Source organism: Ostrinia nubilalis, chromosome 15 (genome assembly GCF_963855985.1).
Source record: "Ostrinia nubilalis chromosome 15, ilOstNubi1.1, whole genome shotgun sequence".
In the NCBI taxonomy this organism is placed as follows: Eukaryota; Metazoa; Arthropoda; class Insecta; order Lepidoptera; family Crambidae; genus Ostrinia; species Ostrinia nubilalis.
The window spans coordinates 8,957,892-8,981,861 of record NC_087102.1 but is presented as its reverse complement, the minus strand read 5'-3'; the positions used below and the strand labels follow the sequence as shown (position 1 = coordinate 8,981,861).

General features: G+C 38.7%; 1 protein-coding gene across 1 annotated transcript; it reads left to right on the top strand.

The window, feature by feature from the left end:
- The first annotated feature begins 220 nt into the window (after nucleotides 1-220).
- On the top strand, nucleotides 221-22,805 carry LOC135078932 (succinate dehydrogenase [ubiquinone] flavoprotein subunit, mitochondrial). The gene is made up of 13 exons (XM_063973532.1): nucleotides 221-387; nucleotides 901-1,159; nucleotides 1,508-1,581; nucleotides 2,209-2,384; nucleotides 3,365-3,517; nucleotides 4,616-4,773; nucleotides 7,751-7,915; nucleotides 11,282-11,481; nucleotides 12,137-12,334; nucleotides 17,324-17,468; nucleotides 17,905-18,140; nucleotides 18,570-18,737; nucleotides 21,118-22,805. Exons 1-12 carry the CDS (start codon nucleotides 340-342, stop codon nucleotides 18,723-18,725), a joined length of 1,968 nt encoding a protein of 655 aa, XP_063829602.1. The 5' UTR covers nucleotides 221-339; the 3' UTR covers nucleotides 18,726-18,737; nucleotides 21,118-22,805.
- The last annotated feature ends 1,165 nt before the right edge of the window (nucleotides 22,806-23,970 follow it).

Below are 23,970 nucleotides of genomic sequence, written 5' to 3'. Positions count from 1 at the left end.
GAAAGAAAAATGTGAGCCGTGCTCTCGTGTGTGAGCGTAATATAAATTTCGGCACCTTATAGTTAAATGTATACCTTCCTGCTAATCCGAAACTGGCACACGAGCACGACACGCCCTATAGTTATAATTACCAACTTCAATATATTTTTTTTGTTTGCGTTTCGTTCTATCTTTCCATAAAAAAAATTTATGACGTTTCTCTTCTTCTTCCGTCCGTTTGACAACTTTGACATAAACGAACCGAGGCGAGCGAAGCGAGCGCAATCGCTGCGTGAATGTGAATTTCACCTAAATTTATTTTAAAATTTTGTACTCGAGGTGCGGACAGAGAGTTCCATCATGAGTGCAATAATGAAAGCCGCTATGTCTCGTAGCCCTGCAACATTGGTATGTGGTCATCATTCGATTTGGTGAAATTATGTTATGTAATATGTTTTTATCGAATTTACACCGACAACTATTGCGCCATTTGGTACTACTAAAAATGTGTTCAAATTAGGTTCTAGAATAAGGAAGTAAATTAATTTAAGCCAGACGTAATGTTAAAAATATTAGTCATGTCTAGAGACTTTCTAAACAAAAATATTTTGGTAACATAAGTACATACTGGACCTACCCTAAATCTTGGGTGCAATATAATACTTTTTGTACGCATAACAATAATTTCGTCTTATTCGATTACATTCAAATGGTTACTAAATATTTTACACCTGTTTTTAAATTTCTTTTGCTATTTCTTTAAAATAAAGATTAAGAGAGAATCAAGAGTTTCTAGAATGTACTAATTATCATAAACTGTAAATGCTGATTACATGCATCATGTCACAAGTTGATTAATAAAGCCAAATATTACAACAGTTTCACAAAATATTCCATAAATATGATATAAAATTGTTTTAGGCTGCACATGTCTACAGAAACCTCCACCTAGCTGTTGGAGGTGCCAGCCAAAGAAATGCCTCTTCGAACACTAACACGACCAAGGCATACACTGTCACTGACCATAAACACGATGCTCTGGTCATCGGAGCTGGAGGAGCAGGACTCCGTGCGGCCTTCGGTCTGGTGCAGGAAGGCTTCAGGACTGCGGTCGTAACAAAACTATTCCCAACAAGATCTCACACAGTAGCTGCACAAGGAGGAATCAATGCTGCTTTAGGTATAAAGTTTTTGTTTGTTTACATATTTATCTGTCTTTTAGTGTTTGTGATGATAATAATAATTTGTTTTCTTAAAAAAATAAGACTCAATCTTTTTACCTACTTAGTTTATCATGTAGCGCGATGTAATTATAAATCGAACTCCTTCATCAAAAAATAGCATACATGTACTACATACATAATAGAATAATAACTCAAGTCTATTATCATCAAATGTACCTACTACTTGTCATGTATGTTAACACAAGCCGTACAATGTCTCATTTACAAAACACTGCATTTGTGAACATCTTTTAACTTGGTTACATTTAAATATGTAATTTTAAAATATTTTGTTTATTCAACAGGTAACATGGAAGAGGACAGTTGGCTATGGCATATGTACGACACTGTTAAGGGCTCCGATTGGCTTGGAGATCAGGTATAAAACTCTATAAACTTTGATTTTGTGTAGCTCAGCCAAAAACCTAACAGTTTCCCATCAGACATAAGTAGGTTTTCTTTTTTTTAAATTCAAGAATTTCTAAGAATTACTGAAAATGGAAATACATTTAGCAAAGATAAATCACTTAACATTTAATTTACATGTTAATTATTGGAATGACTTGGACACTTACTGGAACAGTGAAATGTGTAAATAAATAAGTTTAAAAGAACATGACAGCATGAATTTCCAAGTTTTAATGTAAAATTAAGACTAGAACTGACCAGATTTTCCACTGCTTGATATTATGAAGTGTGGATACTGATAAAAGAGATTTATGGAGTTTCAGCAATAATCCAGGATTACTTATCTCATCCAACATTTTATTACATCTCACTATCAGTTCTCGATTTGTGTTAATGTCAACGTAATTTATTCCCTTTGATTTGTAGTATTTGTTATATAATTTTTGATTTTGAATTATCAACTGTCTCAGAACATGTTATTATTATGATTATTATATGCTTTGATGCAAAAGTGATAATAGCAATCTCCAAGGGCGCTTAGCCTTGTGCCTTTTGAATAAACAACACATTATAATGACAAGCAATCATCTAATAACAGGATGCGATCCACTACATGACACGCGAAGCCCCGCACGCGGTAATCGAGCTCGACAACTACGGAATGCCGTTCTCCAGAACGCCTGAAGGCAAGATCTACCAGCGTGCCTTCGGTGGACAGTCCCTGAAGTTCGGGAAGGGAGGACAGGCTCACAGATGCTGTGCCGTTGCTGACAGGTAATTATTTTTTCTTGAAATAAGTAGCAATTTAATATTCGTAATTATTTACTTTTCAGCTCTGAAACTAATTTGAAAATAATAAATAACTTGAAATAATCGAACTGCCCAAGGCGGGAATCGAACCCATGACCCTTCGCTTGCTGGGCGACCGCTCCCTCATCCGAGCTACTTAAGAGTAGGCTCACACCGTTGATTTTTCGTCGGCCGATAGTTTAGTCGGGCTGTTGATCAGTATGGGAGTGCGCACACTACACCGATTCGATTTGGCCGATTCTTCATACAATTTGAAATCGGGCACAACTATCGGCCAACTAAAAATCAACGGTGTGTGCCTACTCTAAAGCTTCGTTATTTTTAATTTTCAAAATATTCGTAATGTTTCAGTTCTACCAATACTAGCACCTGAATAAACAATATTGCTTGTTTTGCTATTTCTTATCAGTAAGAGTTGTAGAACGAACGAACGAAGAGTTGTAACTTGTTCTCAAACGTAAAGAGCAAAGTACTAATTTGCTGTAGTAATTAATTGAGTGTAACTCACGACACGGATAATGAACACTCGATCCAAATAGTTGGGATCGAATTGCGCACATTAACTCTTGCACAACTATGTCAATTATTTATGCATTTAATATATTTTAAGGCTGTCAATTATTGCACCAGTATCTAAAAGTATCTTTTTAGGCAATGTCAAGCACAAAACGCAACGCAACCTAGGACTATAATTGGTACAGCTTCTTTTAAACTTCATCATCATCATCATTTCAGCCATAGGACGTCCACTGCTGAACATAGGCCTCCCCCAATGCTTTCCATGTTGATCGATTGGTAGCGGCCTGCGTACAGCGCTTCTGCGTCCTGTCCTGCTACCTTTACGACTTTCTTTTAAACTTCGTTCGTTCGTTCGTTCGTTTCAGCCGAAAGACGTCCACTGCTGGACAAAGGCCTTTTAAACTTATTCTTTCCTAAATCAACAGAACTGGCCACTCCTTACTGCACACCCTGTACGGCCAGTCTCTGCGTTACGACTGTGAATACTTCATCGAATACTTCGCGCTCGACTTACTAATGGAAGACGGCGTCTGCAAGGGATGCATCGCCTTGAACCTGGAAGATGGTACCTTGCATAGGTAAGTTATTAATTGATTTTCGACCTTGAGACACGTTTGTAAGGTTCAAAATTTCTTAACGCCTAGGCCCTAGGTAATTGAAATTGTAAATTTTTCTATGTTTTTAGTATACCATATAGATAATACCTTTTTAAAATTTTATGCGCGAAATAACGTAGAAGAACTAATGTAATTTCTATTTTGTACTCGTAACAACATAGAGACATAAACAACATAGCTTGTCTTTACTTACAAACTCTTGTCTTTACATAGAGGAAAACCAAGCTATTCTTTGCATTTATTCTAACGATACAATAAATTAAATACCACCATTTTCAGCTTTGAATGACGTCGGTTGTATAAATTAACGGTCTTGTTTCATTTATTTGATATTTTTCTCCATGTAGGTTAACACTAGACATGAGGAATCTGAAACTATTCACAAATAATCCTTTGGACAACTTGTGAAATTCTGCTTAATTTTTGTTATTTGCAATATGCAATTTTAATTTGATTGGAAATAAATTGTATCATTCAGTCATTTAACTTTGAATAACAGAATCCGCAAACGAAGTCAGAGATATTTTTTCATACAAACTCTATGAAGATTAACATTTTCGTAGCCTTATGCTTCAACCACACCAACGCGTGCAGATTGCCATAGCCGGCGCGATCTGCACGCGTAAAGGTTCAGCCAAACCAACGCCGACGCCGGCGTGCAGCTATGGCGATCAGCCCACTTAGGGCTTATTCCACTATACCCCGTTGACAATCCCCGTCAACGGGGATGAGTGAACTTTTTGTTCACTAATTCCCGTTAACGCCAATTGGAGCTTATAATGGAGAATAATGAACTAAAAAGTTCATTAATCCCCGTTATGTTAGGATTTTATTTTGAACGTAATGGGGATTAATGAACTTTTTAATACATTATTCCCCATTATAAGTTCCAATTGGCGTTAACGGAGATTATAATAGTGGAATAAGCCAAGACTTAAAAGCATTGGTCACCATCGCTGCACGCCGGCTAATCGCGTTGCTTTGGCTGAACCTTTACTGTGGTTGAAGTTTTACGGAACAACTGCCAGGTGATTTATGTACTACCTCACATCCCCTCAGGTTCCAAGCCAAGAACACGATCCTAGCGACAGGCGGCACCGGGCGCTCGTACTTCAGCTGCACGTCGGCGCACACGTGCACCGGCGACGGCACCGCCATGGCCGCGCGCGCCGGCTTACAGAACGAGGACATGGAGTTCGTGCAGTTCCATCCCACCGGTGAGTGGCTACCACAGATCGCAGAAACTGAAGGGAGGTGTGAAAAGGGGGCGGGGCCAGCGTCGCAGCAATATGCCCAAAAACAGAACACATTGCTCGTAAGAGGAATGATGACAGCAGCGACGTCATATATGGTACTTAGGGTCCAAGCGTTTGCCCGCGCGCTGGCTTACAGAACAAGGACATGGAGTTCGTGCAGTTCCATCCCACCGGTGAGTGGCTACCACAGATTACAGAAACTGAAGGGAGGTGTGAAAAGGGGGCGGGGCCAGTGTCGCAGCAATATGCCCAAAAACAGAACACATTGCTCGTAACAGCAATGATGACAGCAGCGACGTCATATATGGTACTTAGGTTCCAAGCTAGGTACGAGGCGTTTGCCCGCGCACACGTTTCTGTAACGAGAATATGATGGAGTTCGTGCAGTTTCACATCCCACCGGTGAGTGTCTAAGACAGGGGGGCGTAGCTATATCATGTTGACTCAGGTTCCAAGCCAAGAACACGATCCTGGCACCGGGCGCTCGTGCTTCAGCTGCACGTCGGCGCACACGTGCACCGGCGACGGCACCGCCATGGCCGCGCGCGCCGGCTTACAGAACGAGGACATGGAGTTCGTGCAGTTCCATCCCACCGGTGAGTGGCTACCACATATCGCAGAAACTAAAGGGAGATGTGAAAAGGGGGCGGGGCCAGTGTCGCAGCAATATGCCCATAAACAGAACACATTGCTTATAACAGCAATGATGAACAGAAATGCTGCTGTCACAGCGACATCATATAATAATATGGTAAGTTTCCAATCTAGATACGAGGCGTTTGCCCGCGCGTCCGTAACGAGGATATGAGGAAGTTCGTGCAGTTTCACATCCCACCGGTGAGTGTCTATACTGAAGCAGGAGGCGTAGTTATTATGTTGACTCAGGCTCCATGCCAAGAACAGAGGTTAAACTGTAATTGGATCCTCCACGAAATTATCATAAGAAATAGGTGTTCATAATTAAGAGTTATAGGAGGTGTTCATAATTAAGAGTTATAGGTGTTCATAATTAAGAATTAAATTATGATTGTGTACTCCGCTGCACGCAGCAGTACCTACTGCCCTGGATTGCTGCATAGAAAACGCGGCGGCGTATTGTGTAAGGTCTCTTACAAATCCAAGGGAAACTAGTGGTGCCGCTCGCAGCAAGCGAAGTGTCGCCGCGCCGCGACGCAATGGTTTTACGTAAATCTATAAAAACCTGCTAACGACGTGTCATAGCATGTAGCATTGAGAGCCTATTCATAAAAAGTCGCGACGACAGGTAGTCTGCTGCTGCTGCATGAATGCGGCTACGAAATCATACCTTTATTCAAATATAACAATAAACAACGCCGTACCACCCACACAGCTGCTCACGTCATCTGATAACTTATCTTAATCAAACACGAAAATGATTATTATATTTCTGATGCGTTGAATAAACCATAGACTTGTGGCTTTGTACATGGTCTTGTCGTTTAATTTTGTAAAATCTATTGACTATAATTTTGCCGTGCGTTTTACTTCTACGCATTTTATACTGTTACTGATTATAAGCTTTAGGCCTGTTGATACTGATTATCAAATTACATATAATATCTAAGTGATTCATAATCTCGAACACTCTGCAATCTTTGTTTACATTCGACCATTACGAGGGCTTATGTAATCCGCATTTATAGAGGCACTTGAGAATGAGATGCATTAAAATTGTATTAGGTTTATGAAAAGGTTTTGATATTTTTATTATCTGTACGGACTGAATACTTTATTATTCGCGAAAGTGAGAAGTCACGAATTTTTCACACAAATATACACCGTATCTTACAATAGAAATACAGAAAACTTAAACGAGTAGGTACTTCAGTATCATTAATAAAATATTGCAAGACTAAAATAATAAAGTCAAAGTCCTATGTACAGACTACAGATGATCATTTAGTAAAGAGACGAACAACAATAATTTATCAGTAAAAACACTTGATGTTTATTTGGCATTCCAACAACAAGTAGAAGAATAGAAATCAACAATCCTACACTATTATTTAAAATCGTAACATAAAAGTCCATGTGATTTAAGAAAATCAACAATGTAAAACAATGTACTTATTAACTTTATGTGTTTGCTTACCCATGTACTTCTATAGCATATTGTAATGTCAAGCGCGATACTAAAACCAATGTTACATAATAATTTACTACTAGACTTATGTATTAGAGTAGAAATATACTCAAGAACAAATTCAAACCTATGAATATTCGACCAATCAAATGCTTTTAAGTTTAGAGCTAACAGCCGTACCTACTTAGCTACATTTTTGCCCTTAGAAATCATGTCAGCTTAATTAGTTTTTTTAAAGCTTAATTAAAGTTCTTGAATGGCGACCATGTACAAGAAAATGTAATGTAGGTAGACCACCCACACGGTGAACCGAAAATCTAGTACTGGTCCTATTCCTCGTAGATGCGGGCAGTGCAGGATCGATCGTTCTAGAAATCCTTAGGGGACCCTTTATCCGGCAGTAGACAACCTTTGGTTGAAACGAACGATCTGTTAAATCATTGTGGTAGCATCGTTACTTCTTCTTTTCCGTAGCCCTATTTTCCATGATTTGGGGTCAGCTCTCCTTGTACTGAGGCGCCAGGACAGTCTGTCCTGGGTTGCCGAAATATTTTTCTGGGCACTCTCAAGTCCTTGGCCACCGTGGACCGCCACGGGACTATTCCCACCTCTCTTTCCCACCACTGTAACTCCTGTGTAGCCAGGATCTACAGCTTGACCGCCAATAAAATCCCAACCAGTGAAGGTCAAGTGTGAGAAGTGGACCGCCAGGTGGCCAATGGGCGTCCTCTACCTTTCTTATTATTTGGCAGTTATGAGGCCTGTTTTATGACATGGTCTTCGCATCCATTCATGGCAGCATTATTATTTATTACATATCTATGTATATTCCAGGTATCTACGGAGCTGGTTGCCTCATGACCGAGGGTTGCCGAGGTGAGGGTGGATTCCTGGTCAACGCGAAGGGCGAGCGGTTCATGGAGCGCTACGCCCCGGTAGCCAAGGATCTGGCCAGCCGTGACGTCGTGTCCAGGGCTATGACCGTGGAGATCATGGAAGGTATGCATTGTTAGTTACTATAAAATATTTTAAACGATAAATTAAAGCCTTTGATAATATCTTATGTTGAAGTGGCATTGTGATGATTGATTGTCTTTACAATTACATTTTAAATTTAACCTCTTGGGAAAAAAACATTAATTTATTTTCTTCTATTCAGCTTGCAAAAAGGTATTTTGAAAATATTGATATTATATTATATTGATCTCTTAATTTAAACTTTGTCATTTACTATGCAAAATCATTCGTGACATGAAGATCTATTGGTTGATTCAATTAGAGTTTAAATGAAACAATCATTTATTCAATTATATAGCTTACTCGATAGTGGCGCCAATCTATTGATTGAAAATCCTATAGTCCTACCCGTCAGAGCTTACCAGTTGGCCAACTTCTTAGCCACAAGACATTAACCGCCAGTGGTGCCAATTAGTGAACACAATGAGGGCTACCGTATTTGGGCTCACTGGTGTGCGTCACCATAGAGTAAGGAGCGCTGAAGCTATCGCATTTTCACTCTGGAGTAGCGCCACTGTTGTGTAGGGTTCTGTCACTTGTCAGTTGCGCCAACTAATGAGCGTGAGTAACCCTTATAAAGGATGCATTAATATAAAGGTGCGTACGGATTGCGTCCTCAGTTTACGCGTATCCGGAACGCCTAGTCCATACCTGCAGCTACGCGTTCACTTGGGGTACGCGTACCAACTCGCAGCGCGAGCCACCGTCTGTCGGTTTTTGGTCGCGCGTCAAAGAGAACGCACGCGGCCGCGTAAGTATTATTTTTGCCGTCCAAATATAGCGTAGCCGGCCGCGGATTACGCACCTTAAGGGGGTCCTGCACGGAATCCTTAAAATTGTCATATTTTAAGTCACGAGTGCTCTGCGATTAGTGACTTAAATACATCAAAGGAACTTGTGTAGGGTAGCCCAATCCTTGATCTAGGTCGCCGCCTTTTCGAAATTTTGAATAAATACGTAAAAAATTGATAAACAACATTTAAAATGCAGATATATGGAAAATTTATTTCTTCGAGAACTTTGTTAATTTAACGTATGAAACAATAATTTTTATATGGAAATGTTTAAATTAATATTTTGAAGGTCGCCCCCTTTTTCGTTTTTGGTATTAATGCATTAATATTGAGAATTTTTGATTTCCCAAAAAAAACTTTGCCGTGAAGAAATCATCAGGAGCTTTGCTTTATCGTAGCTGTCAAGTGTCAAATGTGTGTTTGTCAATCCTTTACAGAGTAGTGTAGAGCGCAGAGCATGCAAATACACTCAACATCAAATAAACCGCACCTTCCGCGACGCGAACTTTAAAGATTTTCTTCTGACACAATTATGGTGCCCCAACAATATTGGTGTTATTTGAAAGCCCAATAAATATCCTTAAAGAAAAACACATTTAATTTCTTAATAAATGATTATCATATACCATAAATGTGACTTGAAAAGAGACCTCACTTTGGGTTCACCTCTGGGATCAATTAGACCAAATTTTATGGTTGTAAAACCAAATAATGATCACACGTGTCCTCTTTAACAGATGGATACCGATTAATCCCAACTTAACAGCTTTACAGCCATAAAAGTTGGCTCAAGCGTAATAGCCTATTTTTTGAAGAAGTGACTCTGGATTCTTCTACAGACACATTTTTGGGGTAAAAACCTTTCCTTTAATGAAATGAAGCTTAGAACTAGGCTTTTAAATGGTGCCAATATTGGTGGGAAGTGGGGATGCATACGTTTGAAAGTGCTTGTTGCAGGAGGTGCGATTTATTTGATGTTGAGTGTAGTATCTCTTTTGTTATGACTTCGATTGTTACGAAAAAATATTTTACTTATTTTATAGTTAATATGGCTAGAAAACCCTTAGAACCTTTCTATGCCGTTCGTTCGTTTCAGCCGAAAGACGTCCACTGCTGGACAAAGGCCTCCCCCAAGGATTTCCACAAAGCGAAGTGAGAAAAGAAAAGAGAAGTTTAATATTACTGTGACAAACTGAATTTATATGGTTAAAACCACGAGAAAAAGCAAGTACGTAATAATAATGAATTACCAATTTTAAAAATAAAGCAGTTACTTTAACCCCTTTTTCCATTCTTCAGGGTGTGGTTTTGTAAAACAACGCTCATCTCAGAGGTGGTAGTATACACGACACTGATGCCAAAAAAAAAATCATGAAAAAATCAAACCAGGAAAATGGTAGATATTATTTTGCGGACGAGCTATCGGTCAGTCCCCCCGCTCTCTCGGGGTGGCGGCCGCATGTGCTTGATGGTGTAGCGGGGTACGCGGGGGTGGTGCGGGCGGTAGGAAGCGCCGTCTCGAAAGTTTAAACAGACTTTTGAACGAGGTTCTTTAGTAATAAAGTAATAAGTTAAAATTTTATTTATATTTTTCTTGCAATAAACTTTCATGTGTACTATCACTCCAGAGATGGGCGTTGTTTTACAAAACCACACCCTGTATACATGGGTAGAACGCAGCCGTAGGAAACTGCTCGTGTATATTTTGTAATACTCTTCGTAAATCTGCGACTACAGTACAAAGTATACACGAATTTTGCGTACTGAATACAGTCGTGTTTAATTTGTATTGTGGATGCTCGCTTCTCCGTTTCAAACTATACTACACCACTTACACTTGACAAGAGTGTTAAAAAGTTAGTTTGATACTTATTCAGTAAAATATGGAATTACATTTAAGAGTATTTTTATTTCATAATACTATATATTTTATCGAATCAACATAAAACTAGATTTTTAACACTCTTGCGGGTAAGTAGTTTTTCAAAATAAACTGATTAGGTAGGATTAAATAAATAAATTGATAACATTTTTATTTAGAGTAGTAGGTACGCGGTATTTGCGTAACCGCTCATACAGCTTAGAAGAGTTTAGTAAAAAAAAGTTATTTCCAAACTATACTCGATTAGTTTCACACCCTTGCGTTCTGGCCATGTATAGAATGGAAAGACGCTACGTTAACAGCCTATTTGAATTGAACGTCTAGGAAAAATACTCTTTTACGAAACTTTTTTAACGCCTTTGTTCATCAGAAGAATCAATATTAGTTAGGATTTTTATTGTGTAAGAATTTTCGCAGCAATACCAACAAAAAATCAAATCTTTCCTTTTTCCTAATTAAAGTATTATAAACTCACGTTTTGTTTAGCAAAATTAGTGAAATACGTGTTTTTACTCTGTATTGAGTCTCTTTTGTCTCTACTCTGTAAAGTAGTTTGTGTGCGATCGTGTTAGTTCGTTGCGCCACCGCTATCTCGGCTAGCAAATCGTAATTTTTCGTCGGCGCTGCACCCCCTTAATAAAACATTTCATTTAATTGGTCAACTCTATCCAGGTCGCGGCTGCGGTCCCGAGAAAGACCACGTGCACCTCCAACTGCACCACTTGCCGCCCGAACAACTCAAGCAGCGCCTGCCCGGTATTTCCGAGACGGCCATGATCTTCGCGGGCGTCGACGTCACCAAGGAGCCCATCCCTGTGCTGCCCACTGTGCACTACAACATGGGAGGCACGCCCACCAACTTCCGCGGCGAGGTGAGACTGTTGCTAGGCAACCGTAACTGTCTGTCATGGTTACCACATGCCCGGTGTCAGAGACGACCATGATCTTCGCGGGTGTTGACGTCACCAAGGAGCCCATCCCTGTGCTGCCATGTGACATGGGAGGCACGCCCACCAACTTCCGTGGCGAGGCGGTAAGAACCAACGAGCTTCCTCGATGACAGGACTCGGTCACTTGCGCGGTGTCTCCTAGACGTCATAATCTTCGGCATATAAATTTAATTTAATTTGCAGATGGCTCATTATTTTTCATTACGTAATAATTTTAACTCAATCACTGCTGCATGAATCAATGAAAATCGTCAGTCGACATAATCACTCATTTTCTTTGATCGTTCTGGCCCACGTTCAAAGTGCAGGAGATTTCTGTAACGCATTCCATGCCATAGAACTACCATTTGAAAAGCCATTATTCACGTTGATTAGGGACGATCGTTCCGTTCGTTCACGACGACCAAGCCTAGATGCCTGTTACAGTTGCAGAGATTGTCGTTGATTAGACAGCCCAGTATGCTTTATGTCGACCGTGTTATCGACTAACAAAGTGCATCCAAAGTACAAGGCGCTTTAACAAAACTAGATTTATTTCAAGAAATGACAATTATAAATCAATTACATCTTTTCACAGGTGATCACGCACTACAACGGTCAAGATCGCGTCGTCCCCGGCCTATTCGCAGCCGGCGAGGCGTCTTGCGCGTCCGTTCACGGCGCCAACCGACTGGGCGCCAACTCGCTGCTCGACATCGTAGTGTTCGGCCGCGCCTGCGCGCTCACCATCGCCGAAATCGCCAAGCCAGGCGATGCGCAGGCGCCGCTTAAGGATGTGAGTATATCAGTCTATCTATATTTCTTTCTTCTTTTCTGCCCGTTCTGTTCGCGGCGGAAAGTAAGGCGTAAAGGAAAGTCGCCTTTATAGCATGTCACTTAAGGTCTCTGTCGTCCAGCCATGTAGACGCGCACTGCACTATGGTTTCTAAATATACTTCTTCGGGCCTCGCTCGCTGATTGCCAACTGCCTGGGCGCCAACTCGCTGCTCGACATCGTAGTATTCGGCCGCGCTTGTGCGCTCACGATCGCTGAGATCGCCAAGCCGGGCGATGCGCAGGCGCCGCTTAAGGACGTAAGTCTATCTATACTTCTTTCTTTCTAAAGGAAAATCGCATTTATAATGTGCAACTTAAGGTCCCTTCGGGTAGACGATGCTCTGTGACTTCCATAGCTGGGCATTAACTCGTTAATTAACGGATTAACTTTTAAGTTATAGCCTGACCAGGAACATAAAAACCACAGTATATATATGGGCTAAAGCAGTACGGAAACTTAGCCCTTTCGGCGAGTTAAATACCTACACTTCAACTGAGTGTTAGGGTTGGCACTCTTAATCCTTATAAAATTAATAAGGTTCTTACTTACTTATTTATTAAAACGTTTATTTAGGTTTTTTAATTATCAAATACCTAATGGAATAAATTAATTGACTATGTAGTTAACAAAAAAATAAAACGTTAATTAGAATACATAATCGAATAAATTGATTAAGTAGGTACTATTAGAGGCCGGTAGAAGATCTATTCTCATAAATAAAATACCGGATACTTACTTTCACATACCTATTGCCTCATTTTAAATACAGTTCATCACTTAGTACCTACAAAAGCGCGCGGAGCAAATTACTTTATCAAATAGAACACATAAATTGTTAAAAATCGTAATTACGTAATTTAAAAAGAACTATTACAAAATCAGATGTAAGGACTTTATTTAAAAAGTAATATTTAATCATTTTTTCAATTCAGAATTATTACGATTCATTTAAAAAATGAACGTTCTGGTTTTAAAGATGCCGAGTTCAAGCAGCCGTATACTACGCAATACACTCGTGGCATGTTTTTAAAAATACAGCGGACAGCGCATGCAATAAAATTATTATTAAAAACACAACGCGCGCGACACCCGCGACGGATGGACTGCGAGGTTCGCTTAGAGCTCGTGTAAAGCGTGCGTCTGTGTGCGTGAGTCTGATTTCGAGCGTTTGTATGAAGCTTCCGTACTGTTTGATTTATCTACTGTGTAAAAACCCTCGCCATGTTGCGGAAAACTAATGGTACTAATTTCTTTTAATGGCAACAGTAACTGAAAACTTCATTGACATGTCACCTAGCATGTCAGTCTATTGTTGTCAAAGTGTAAACAAACTTTATTTTAAATGTGTGCAATTGATTTTGTGAATTAAATTGCTAAAATATTTTTATAGTCGTGAAAGAAAAGTGGTTCACAATGTGTTAATGTATTTGTCGAAGAGAAATACTAAGGGTTCGGACAATATTTTCATTGAATAATGTTTCCGACAAAGGTTGTCAAATTGACTGACATGTTTATCGTATAGTACAGTCCACTATGAAAATTAGCTGTAGTCTGTTTCAAGTGTTTCAACTACCTATTTTAAAGTTTTTTGTCACATTCTAAGTTTTGAATTTTATGGAATTGGGAAAGAAGTACCGGGTTTGAAGCGTTAATGAGCAGACATTGCAGTTGAATATTCAAGTTCTGAATTTGATTATTGATGAATAATAAAATAAATCCTACTAGCTAGATTGATGGTTTCATTTTTTTTTTTTTTTTTTTTTTTTTTTTTTTTTTTTTTATAAATAGTCTTTATTTTCTCATCACAAACATTACAATGACACAAGTTATTAAGCACATTACAAATTCATAAAACACAGTTGTTTGTGTGAGACTGATGCCTGTGATAGGTATTTGCATACCTGTAGTACAGGTCATCAGGCTCCCACCACCCCAGATATTGGCACAATTTAGAATTAATTTAAGAACCGATAGTATATTACTATGACTCAGACTTTACTTTACTTTGAATTTATTTAAACCAGGTTACCTTTAATAATATTTTTTCGTTAATTTATGAAAATATCAGATTAGCCCGTAATCCTGAATCCTGATACATAAATTTAGCCTATTAATTTAACACATGTACGACTGTACTCAGTGTTGCACTATCAAATGCAATTGACGCGCCTCTATGCCAGGGTTTTTATGTTCCTGGTCAGGCTATAACTTTAAAAAATGTTAACGGACTCGTTAACTTCCGTTAAATTATCCTAAGTCCGTTAATCGTTAATCCAGTACCTACTATTTACCAATAAGATACAGCAGGCACGCTGAAAAACACTAGAAAAACGCGTTCTGACAAGTACGTTCGGGCTGCCGGAACTTCCAGAACCCAAAACAACAGTTTTTGTAACCAGAAAGAAACGATATCTTCTTCTTCGTCGCTACACTCTTGCCAGAGTGGTCGTGATCGTCACACCAGGTCCGGTGGCAAGTCTCACAGTCCGTCGATAGGATATAAAAAATGCTATTTTTTTATTTATTTACAAGCTTATACAGGGTGGAATTTTGTAATGCCACCTGGAGGGAAAGTACTCATAATACTGCAGATAGAAAATTTTACTGAAAGAAAACATTCCTTTATTTTTGAAAAGAAAGAGAACTGCATTCATAGATTTTCGAATTTTTTTCGAAAATTCACTACCATAACTACCATACAATTTCTATACATAATTAAAATAATTTAAGATTTTATGGATATCCTTTCATTTGATTTATCAAGTTTGTTAGAGAGATTTCATCCTTATACTTGACCCTAACGATCGATGCAATAAAAATACAGGGTGTAATTTTTAACAGATTTTAGTTGGTTCGATTCCCGGGTGTGGCAAATATTTTTTGGAAATCTTTTAATGCAGTTCTATTTGTTTTCAAAAATAATGGAATGGTTTCTTTGAGATTTTTTTTTCTATCTACAATATTAGGACTGGATGAACTGGAGGTAGAGTGGCAGGTGGCATTACAAAATTCCACCCTGTATATTGACTTCACTTGTTAGTATGTGTGGGACAAATCTTGCAACTGAATTTAAGACCAGTTCTCCTCAACCGATTGAGCTGCAATTTGGTATACTTACTTATGTAAGTACGATGACAATGCAATGTTGTGGTACCATTGGCTGGTCTAATGATGGAGTCAGGAGGCGGCCATAGGAACTCCTAAATGAAACGGCGGAATTGCATCGAATTTGGGTTTGTTGGATTTGTCTTTTCGAGCACATTGGTGCTAAATTGTATTGTAATTGAACCAAGGCTCTGAGATTGAGATACTATAGACTAAGAGCTGGTGAACGCCAGACCAACGTCATTTTATAAAAGCTGAAAGTTTGTCAGCGTATGCTCCCAATATAGGTTAGAATGTTGGTGGATTATGAAGTTTGGGTCATCGTGGCTTTGGCCAATCCTAAAAAAACTGTCTGGCAAGGAGTTGGAACTGTCAAAACTGTCTGGCTAAAAAGAGGAATAAATTCCATGCAAATTGCATACAAGCTTTCGACAACACAACAATAACTCTTGCTAAATGTAACGTTTTAACGTTTAACGAAGTTAATTTTTTTATTAACGGTTTAACGATTAACGAAGTTAACTATTTGATTAACGGTGCCCAGCTTTGGTGACTTCGAAATGATGAGTAAGCGCCGCTTAAGGACATGAGTCTATCTATGCTGTTTTCTCTATAAATGCTCGTGCAAAATCGCGTAGTGCCTGTCTGTTCGCTAGAAATTGTAAAGAAAAATCGCCTTTATGACATGCCATTTAAGCTAAGGTTTCTGTCGTCCAACCAGATAGACGCGCACTGCACTATGGTTTCCAAGCGATGCGCAGGCGCCGCTCAAGGACGTGAATCTATGCTTCTTTTTTTATGGGTGATCTAATTTACCCATCAATCGATTCTCGAACACAAGGTTGCTTTCAGAGATAAATCCACCTTCGGCCTGATCGTCACTTACCATCAGGTGAGATACAGGCCAAGAACTTCCTCGTTGTGGATAAAAAAAAACAAAGGGTTTTCTTTTTTTGGAAGAATATTTTAATAGGAAAAGCAGTACGATATAAATAAGAAGACTGCATGCATATCAAATTATCAAGCCGTGCCGAGGTCTGTAGATGATGTGCAACTTCGACTCACTCTTGGCAGTTTATTATGTCATGGAAATGAAGATTATTCAGTAATTAAGTTTTTACGACTGTAGCTAATGTATTCTTCCATTATCACGCTAAATAATACGCGTTTTATTGTATTGTCTCTAAAATTAGTATTACCCTTGACCTTTGAGTAACGATAAACTGAAGAAACTAGTTACAGAGATAACGTATTTTGGAATATGTTTTTGAGCCTGTTTTTTGTTTGTTAACGATTTATTGTGTCTACCATAACTTGACAACAAGTTTGTTTATTATTTATCGTCACGCCGCTAATAATTTAAAATGGATCAACAAAAAAAACCTTAGAAACGAGATACAATAAGCGGAATGTTTCCATAGATAGAAGATAGACAAAATTGTTTTTGCGGCCTATGATTAGTTCAAATTTAGTTAATCGTTTGCTTAATATTGAATATACATTTGAGTATCTTTTCAAAATATGGCCCTTAGTTTGATTCACTCGGTTGAAGAATTCAATTTTACATAATTATGTGCGAGTCTTACATGATACCGTTAAATACTATTCGACTTCAAATAAACCGATTTTAATCTTGATTAGGAAAAAAATGGTTTACTCATAATCATTTTTTTACTAGTTAATTGAGTATGACACCGTTATGATTTATGTACAGACGACAGTACATTAAGCTAATTTTGTGGCATCTTATACATTTATAATAGTTGCTATTTTGCTCCAAAAATGTATAGTTCGATACACTGTCTACTGTACTATTCACTAATAATAAAAAAAATTCTACAGTCAACCGGTGAAGCTAGTATCGCGAACCTGGACCAGATCCGTTACGCGAATGGAGCTATTCCCACCGCTGACCTGCGTCTACGCATGCAGAAGTGTATGCAGAAGAACGCAGCTGTCTTCCGGCAGCAGAGCACGCTTGAAGAAGGTGCGTATACAGTTGGTATAAGGTTCAGAGTCCCACAGAATAGAATAAGTTATTTGAGTGTAAGGGACCTATCTAGAGATTTGAAGTCAAATTACTTTGGAGTAAGGTTTAGTTTCTTACATAAAGTGGGTAATTGCTATTTCACAATCTGAACTTACTGATAGAAAGTAAATGAATGTAAATTATCTTACCACTTTATTATTATTAGGTTAACGTTATAACAAATTCGAATGAAAGAGAAGTCCTGCTTTTCTGAAACTATTAATAGTATTGCCAACCCAATCAAGTCTCAATTAACTGCCAAATTAGTTTTATATGGCTTGTAAACAAGTGACCTAACAGCTTCCTATTGCTATACAAAGTTTATTATCTATTGATCAATTAATTCGCAGCATGAAGTATTTATTATATTTCAAAAATTCTCTCTCTCCCTCAGGTCACCGCCAAATGAGCGAGATCTACAAGCAGATCAAGGACGTCAAAGTATCAGACCGCTCGTTGATCTGGAACAGCGACCTCGTAGAAACTTTGGAGCTCCAGAACCTTCTCATCAACTCGGTTCAGATCGTCGAAGGAGCGCTCGCGAGGGAGGAATCGCGTGGAGCGCACGCGCGTGAGGACTACAAAACTCGCCGCGACGAGTATGACTACTCCAAGCCGCTGGATGGACAGGTCAGTGTAGTCTAGATTATTTATTAGTAGCCCTAGAACCTTCCGTCAACTCGGTGCAGATCGTAGAAGGAGCGCTTGCGAGGAAGGAATCACGTGTGCGGTGGAAGACTACAAGACGCGCTGCAACGAGTATGACTACTCCAAGAATTTTCATCCAAGATTGTTCATCAATAGGACTCCAGAACCTTCTTCAACTTGGTGCAAATATGGGGATACAGATACGAAGGCAGTAATCTTTGATTGTGATATCGTCGTAACTCTTGTCGCGTGACTTACTACACAATGAATATGTCCAAAACTATTGTGTTAAAAATTACATAAATACTTTCTGTTTCTTAGGTATAATTTACAACCAATAAAGGATACTAGGACTAACTTTTATCGGAGTACGCCTTTTGGTCGAAATCTAAATGATCCTTAATCTTCCAGACCAAACTACCTTTCGAGAAGCACTGGAGAAAGCACACGCTAGCGGAGACAGACATCGAAACCGGCGACACCAAGCTCACGTACCGGCCCGTCATCGACGCCACGCTGGACGGCGGCGAGTGCAAGACCGTGCCGCCCGTCATCAGGACGTACTAACGCGCACTCTAGGTACGTACGAATCCGCCCCTCGTTCGTTTGTTTCAGCCAGTGTTGGCAAAAAGTTATTCTGATTAATGATTAAAATCATAATCAAATTTTTTTGATTATGATTAATTAATCATAAATCAAAAATTTTGATTAAGATTAATTAATCATAATCGTTAATTTGATTATTTGATTAACTATCTACTATTTTCATAAGATAAGGGTTGGGGGTGTATGAAAAGGTACCCGCGACTTATAAAATGTCTAGCAAAGGGGGGATCTGGAGTTGTACTGTCGTTTTCCCAAAAAACTGCGTCAATTTTCACTACTCAAAACACGTATCGCACTAGTTTTGTTTCTCACAATTCCTTCTATTCTTCCGGTATCCTCCAGCAAAATTGGGCCAGGAAAGAAGGTAAGCGGGCTGGCTGACAATAGGGGAGAAGTCCCCCCCCCCCCCCCCAAGGTAGGGGCAAGCGTGGGCAATTCAACAGAAAGGTGGGGTTGCTAAACTAGGAGGTTTTGGGTGTTGGTGAGGTGCAGGAGAGTTCGTACCAGAAGTTTCGGGGGGAGGGCCACGCGTGGGCAATTCAATAGAAGGGTGGGGTCGCTAAGCTAGGAGGTTTTGCGTGTTGGGGAGGTGCAGGAGACTTCGTACCAGAAGTTTGGGGGGAGGGCCACGCGTGGGCAATTCAATAGAAGGGTGGGGTTGCTGAACTAGGAGGTTTTGCGTGTTGGGGAGGTGCAGGAGACTTCGTACCAGAAGTTTCAGGGGAGGCTAGGGGTGGGGGGCAGGTGGTGGCAGTGTGGGGTTGCAAGTAAGTGCTGGAACGGTAGGGGAAGTGGACTGATATCCTCCTACGGGAGGTCGGAAGACTGCACCGGAAGTTTCAGCGAGGGAAGGAGGCGGGGGGCAGTCTAGGTTACCTTATATTTATCTAGGTATGACCTGTCATAAAATTGTAGCCTAAAACCAAACATCTAACATTAGAATTGAATGTTTTAACATTGTTTTCGATAGAACATTTAAGAAGTTAATCAAATTAATGATTATTGATTAATGATTAACAAATTAATCATGATTATGATTACTTTTTTAATCATGATTATTTTAATCAGGATTAATGTAATCATGATTAAAATTAATCAAATTAATTAATTGATTAAAAAATTAATTGATTAGTGCCAACACTGGTTTCAGCCAAATGACGTCTACTGCTGGACAAAGGCCTCCTTCAAAGACTTCCACAACGACTGGTCCGCATGCAAGCGGCCGCGCCTCCCGCGACCTTCAACATCGTCGGTCCACCTAAAGCCTGGTCCGTGAGCACGTAGAATCCCGTCCAATGACCCCAAGCTACCCATCCCTATCGCTCGCGCGTAATTATATTGCTGTCGCGCTCGCACACTCACTGCGGACGCCCGTCGCACAGTCGCGACAGCAACATAATTACGCACGAGCGATAGGGATGGGTAGCTTAGGGTCATTGGACGGGATTCTACGTGCTCACGGACCAGGCTTTAGTGGGGGCCTGCCCACACTATGTCTTCCGACTGTGGTCCCCACTCGAATCCACTCCTAGCGAAGGGCAATCATTACACGGGGTCCCTGTTTTCCTCAAAAACGGGGCCCTGTCTAGTCAGTGACAAGTGTACACATTTGCAGGCTGCATTAATCTTTTAAATTGTAAGTACTATCAAGGGCCGGTAGATCTATTTTCATAAATAAAACACTGGATACTTAACTTGCATATTAATTTGCCTCATTTGAAAATGTACAATAAATCACTTAGCATAATTAAAAGCGTACGGAATCATCCGCACGTCCTTCTATTCTGTATGACGTTTCTTAGTGACATTGACATTACTAACTGACAAGACAACAGCTAACGATATTTTAACGTTTTTTGACAGACATATTGTAAAACAGGTGTTTAACCCCAAAGCTACCGCCCTAGGCATACTGAGCCTGCCAGTGAATCCGAGGGTCGCACTAACGCGCGCTGGCTAGGCCAGGGGACATCAAACTGCCTCGCCGACCCGTCACTATCTTAAACTATTGTATTAATTAAAACAATAACAAATTAACAAATATAGATCATTTAGAATTTGTAATAAACAAGACCTTGTTCTATTTAACCAAAAAAACATCCAACATAGTTACCATTGTTTACAAAATTCATCTTGATTGACGTCATTGGAAATCTCGTTCCTAGGTTTCCTTATTATCTGACCCTGCACTTATCGTTTTCAATCTTCATCCAAAACGAATGTGGAGCTAATGCAGTAACCATCAACGGAAAACTTAAAAAATATTAAAAAATCATATTTTGCCAATATTTTATAACACGTAGGAACTTTTATAAACCAAAACTTGGTGATAATCTTGATAATTTCTTTTCAGGTAATATTGATGTTGTCGGGTGCTGACTGGGCTGATAAGTATATCGCAGGCACAAGCGTATTCTGGCCTGGACCAACCATGTTCATTCGTTTATTTAAATGTCATTTATTTATTACTTAGACTAGCCTCATTAAGCGTTACGCAACCGCAAGAATACTCCATAAATTAAATAATAATCCTTGTTCCAAAGCTATGTACAAAATGTTATGTGCCACTCGTGTTGTTACCATTCTTGTTTAAAGGTTGTATTCTCGTTATTACCACAGTTGTATACATTTGTATTGTTATAGAATGCAGCATTTATTATGGTTTAAATGTTAATGACCTCAGCAGCACCGTAAGGTACTTATAGCCTGACCAGGAACATAAAAACCCTGGCATAGAGGCGCGTCAATTGCATTTGATAGTGCAACACTGAGTACAGTCGTACCTGTGTTAAATTAATAGTATCAGGATTCAGGATTACGGGCTAATTTGATATTTTCATAAATTAACGAAAAAATATTATTATAGGTAACCTGGTTTAAATAAATTAAACGAAACCATCAATCGAGCTAGTAGGATTTATTTTATTATTCATCAATAATCAAATTCAGAACTTGAATATTCAACTGCAATGTCTGCTCATGAACGCTTCAAACTCGGTACTTCTTTCCCAATTCCATAAAATTCAACACTTAGAAAGTGACAAAAAACTTTAAAATAGGTAGTTGAAACAAACCACAGCTAATTTTCATAGTGGACTGTACTATACGGTAAACATGTCAGTCAATTTGACAACCTTTGTTGGAAACATTATTCAATGAAAATATTGTCCGAACCCTTGGTATTTCTCTTCGACAAATACTTTAACACATTGTGAACCACTTTTCTTTCACGACTATAAAAAGATTTTAGCAATTTCTTTCACAAAATCAATGGCGCACATTTAAAATCAAGTTTGTTTACACTTTGACAGCAATAGACTGACATGCAAGGTGACATGTCAATGAAGTTTTCAGTTACTGTTGCCATTAAAAGAAATTAGTACCATTAGTTTTCCGCAACATGGCGAGGGTTTTTATGTTCCTGGTCAGGCTATAAATGTAGTCTTTTAGAAAAAAATGTGTCTTGTACATTGTAAGTACCCAGAATGAATATCATTGAAATCATGGATGTTTCCATTTAGTAATGTTAATGACTAGTTAATTATGACTAAATGATAACTACAGTTTTAAATCTTTGCTGGTAAAAGTGACAGCGTGAGATGTGACTCTCGATGAAAAATCAGAAAATATATTTTATTTGCATTTGCGAAATCGATAGCAATTTTTATCGTCTTGCTAATGCAAAAAATAACCCCACAAAATCAAGATGTGTCATGTTGTAATTTTATTTTAAACACATGTTTGTATATACAAATAATGCACAATGCCAACATACGTAAGTCTGTGTATTTTTGTAGTTTTCATTTAGTCGACCTTTTATGATATATTTTCTGTAACTCACGGAATCAAACTACAATAATAATAATGATCTACAATTGATTTGAACAGGCACATGTGATAATAATATGTATATTACTAAATATTTGATATTTTTATGTTTAAATTGTGTTCAGTATTAAAATGAAATTAAAGATCATTAAGGTACAATTTTTGTGTAGTTATAAGCGTACTGATGTGAATATATGAACTGATGCACACTCATTGTTACGTTTTCTTTATAGAATAAGTTGCTTCCACGTACTTTCTAAGGCAATTTTGCCCTTTCTATTGTAAAAAATATGATGTTCACACGAATAATCCATAACGCATACACATAGTTAACTGCAAAGATGTAAAGCGTAATATAATCTGCAACTTTGAATTGCATTTTCTAATTATTGTATAGCAGCACAGCCATATTATTACTTACATAGATATTTGTTGTTTGTTATGTGTAATCAAATTGATCAATCATAGACTGCTAGACTGTATTATCAATGTTTTGCGGAAATTTCAACTTTATGCGTCGATGTGATATGTAGCGCACTATGAACAGTGTTCGTTGAACTGGCTTGTTAGCCGCTGGCCTTTGTCTTCACCGCACCGTTATCAAGCAGCCTACCTAGTCCAAATTAGATCAGACAGGCAGAGGCCAAATGACGCGATAATAAATAACTTGATATCTATCAAAACGAGTTCAGTGAAACTTAAAATTAATGTTGCCAATTCACTAATAAGTGAAATGTATACCCAATACCCATTACAGAAAAATACATTTAAAATCACATATTTTATTATACAGGGTTTCATAAACTAGTAACTACTCAAATAATTCCCATTTTGTTACATTTTTTTTTGTACTTTTTATATCACGACGCGAAAAGTCGAGCTGCAACATTTATGAACATAAAGCAGTTAAAAACATGAGTGTTGTTGATCAAGAGCTTAGCTAAATGTAGCTACAATAAAAAATATAGTATGCACGTAATCAATTTTAATGTAGTTAATTTTATATCTCTTCACCTCAACTTGCCATTTTATCGGAAGGTGTTGTATTGATTTTTGGTGATACTAGATCTCATGACGTAAATAATTTTTCCTGTGTGATTTATTGTCCAATCGGATGATAGGCGTGTTCTCAAGTACAATTTATTTCCCGTCGAGCGATAAGTAACTCTCCAATGCGATTTATGAGGTCCAGTGGGGCAAGTTAGTACCTACTCCAGACTCCAAACCGTGTTATCAGTGAATAATGAAGTATCGCCCAATACTATTTATTAGGCACTAATCAGACTATGAAGTTTAAGGAATTAATAATATTTCGTCTAATTTTTTAGAACCGATTAATCAATCGGTAACACAATCGTGTAGTGTACTTTAAATTGTT

Excerpts from the sequence above, each read along its gene's own strand:
- LOC135078932 (XM_063973532.1), top strand. The coding sequence starts at position 340 with ATGAGTGCAATAATGAAAGCCGCTATGTCTCGTAGCCCTGCAACATTG. Across the intron at positions 388-900 it reads CTCGTAGCCCTGCAACATTG|GCTGCACATGTCTACAGAAA; the intron begins GTATGTGGTCAT and ends AAATTGTTTTAG. Across the intron at positions 11,482-12,136 it reads CCACCAACTTCCGCGGCGAG|GTGATCACGCACTACAACGG; the intron begins GTGAGACTGTTG and ends ATCTTTTCACAG.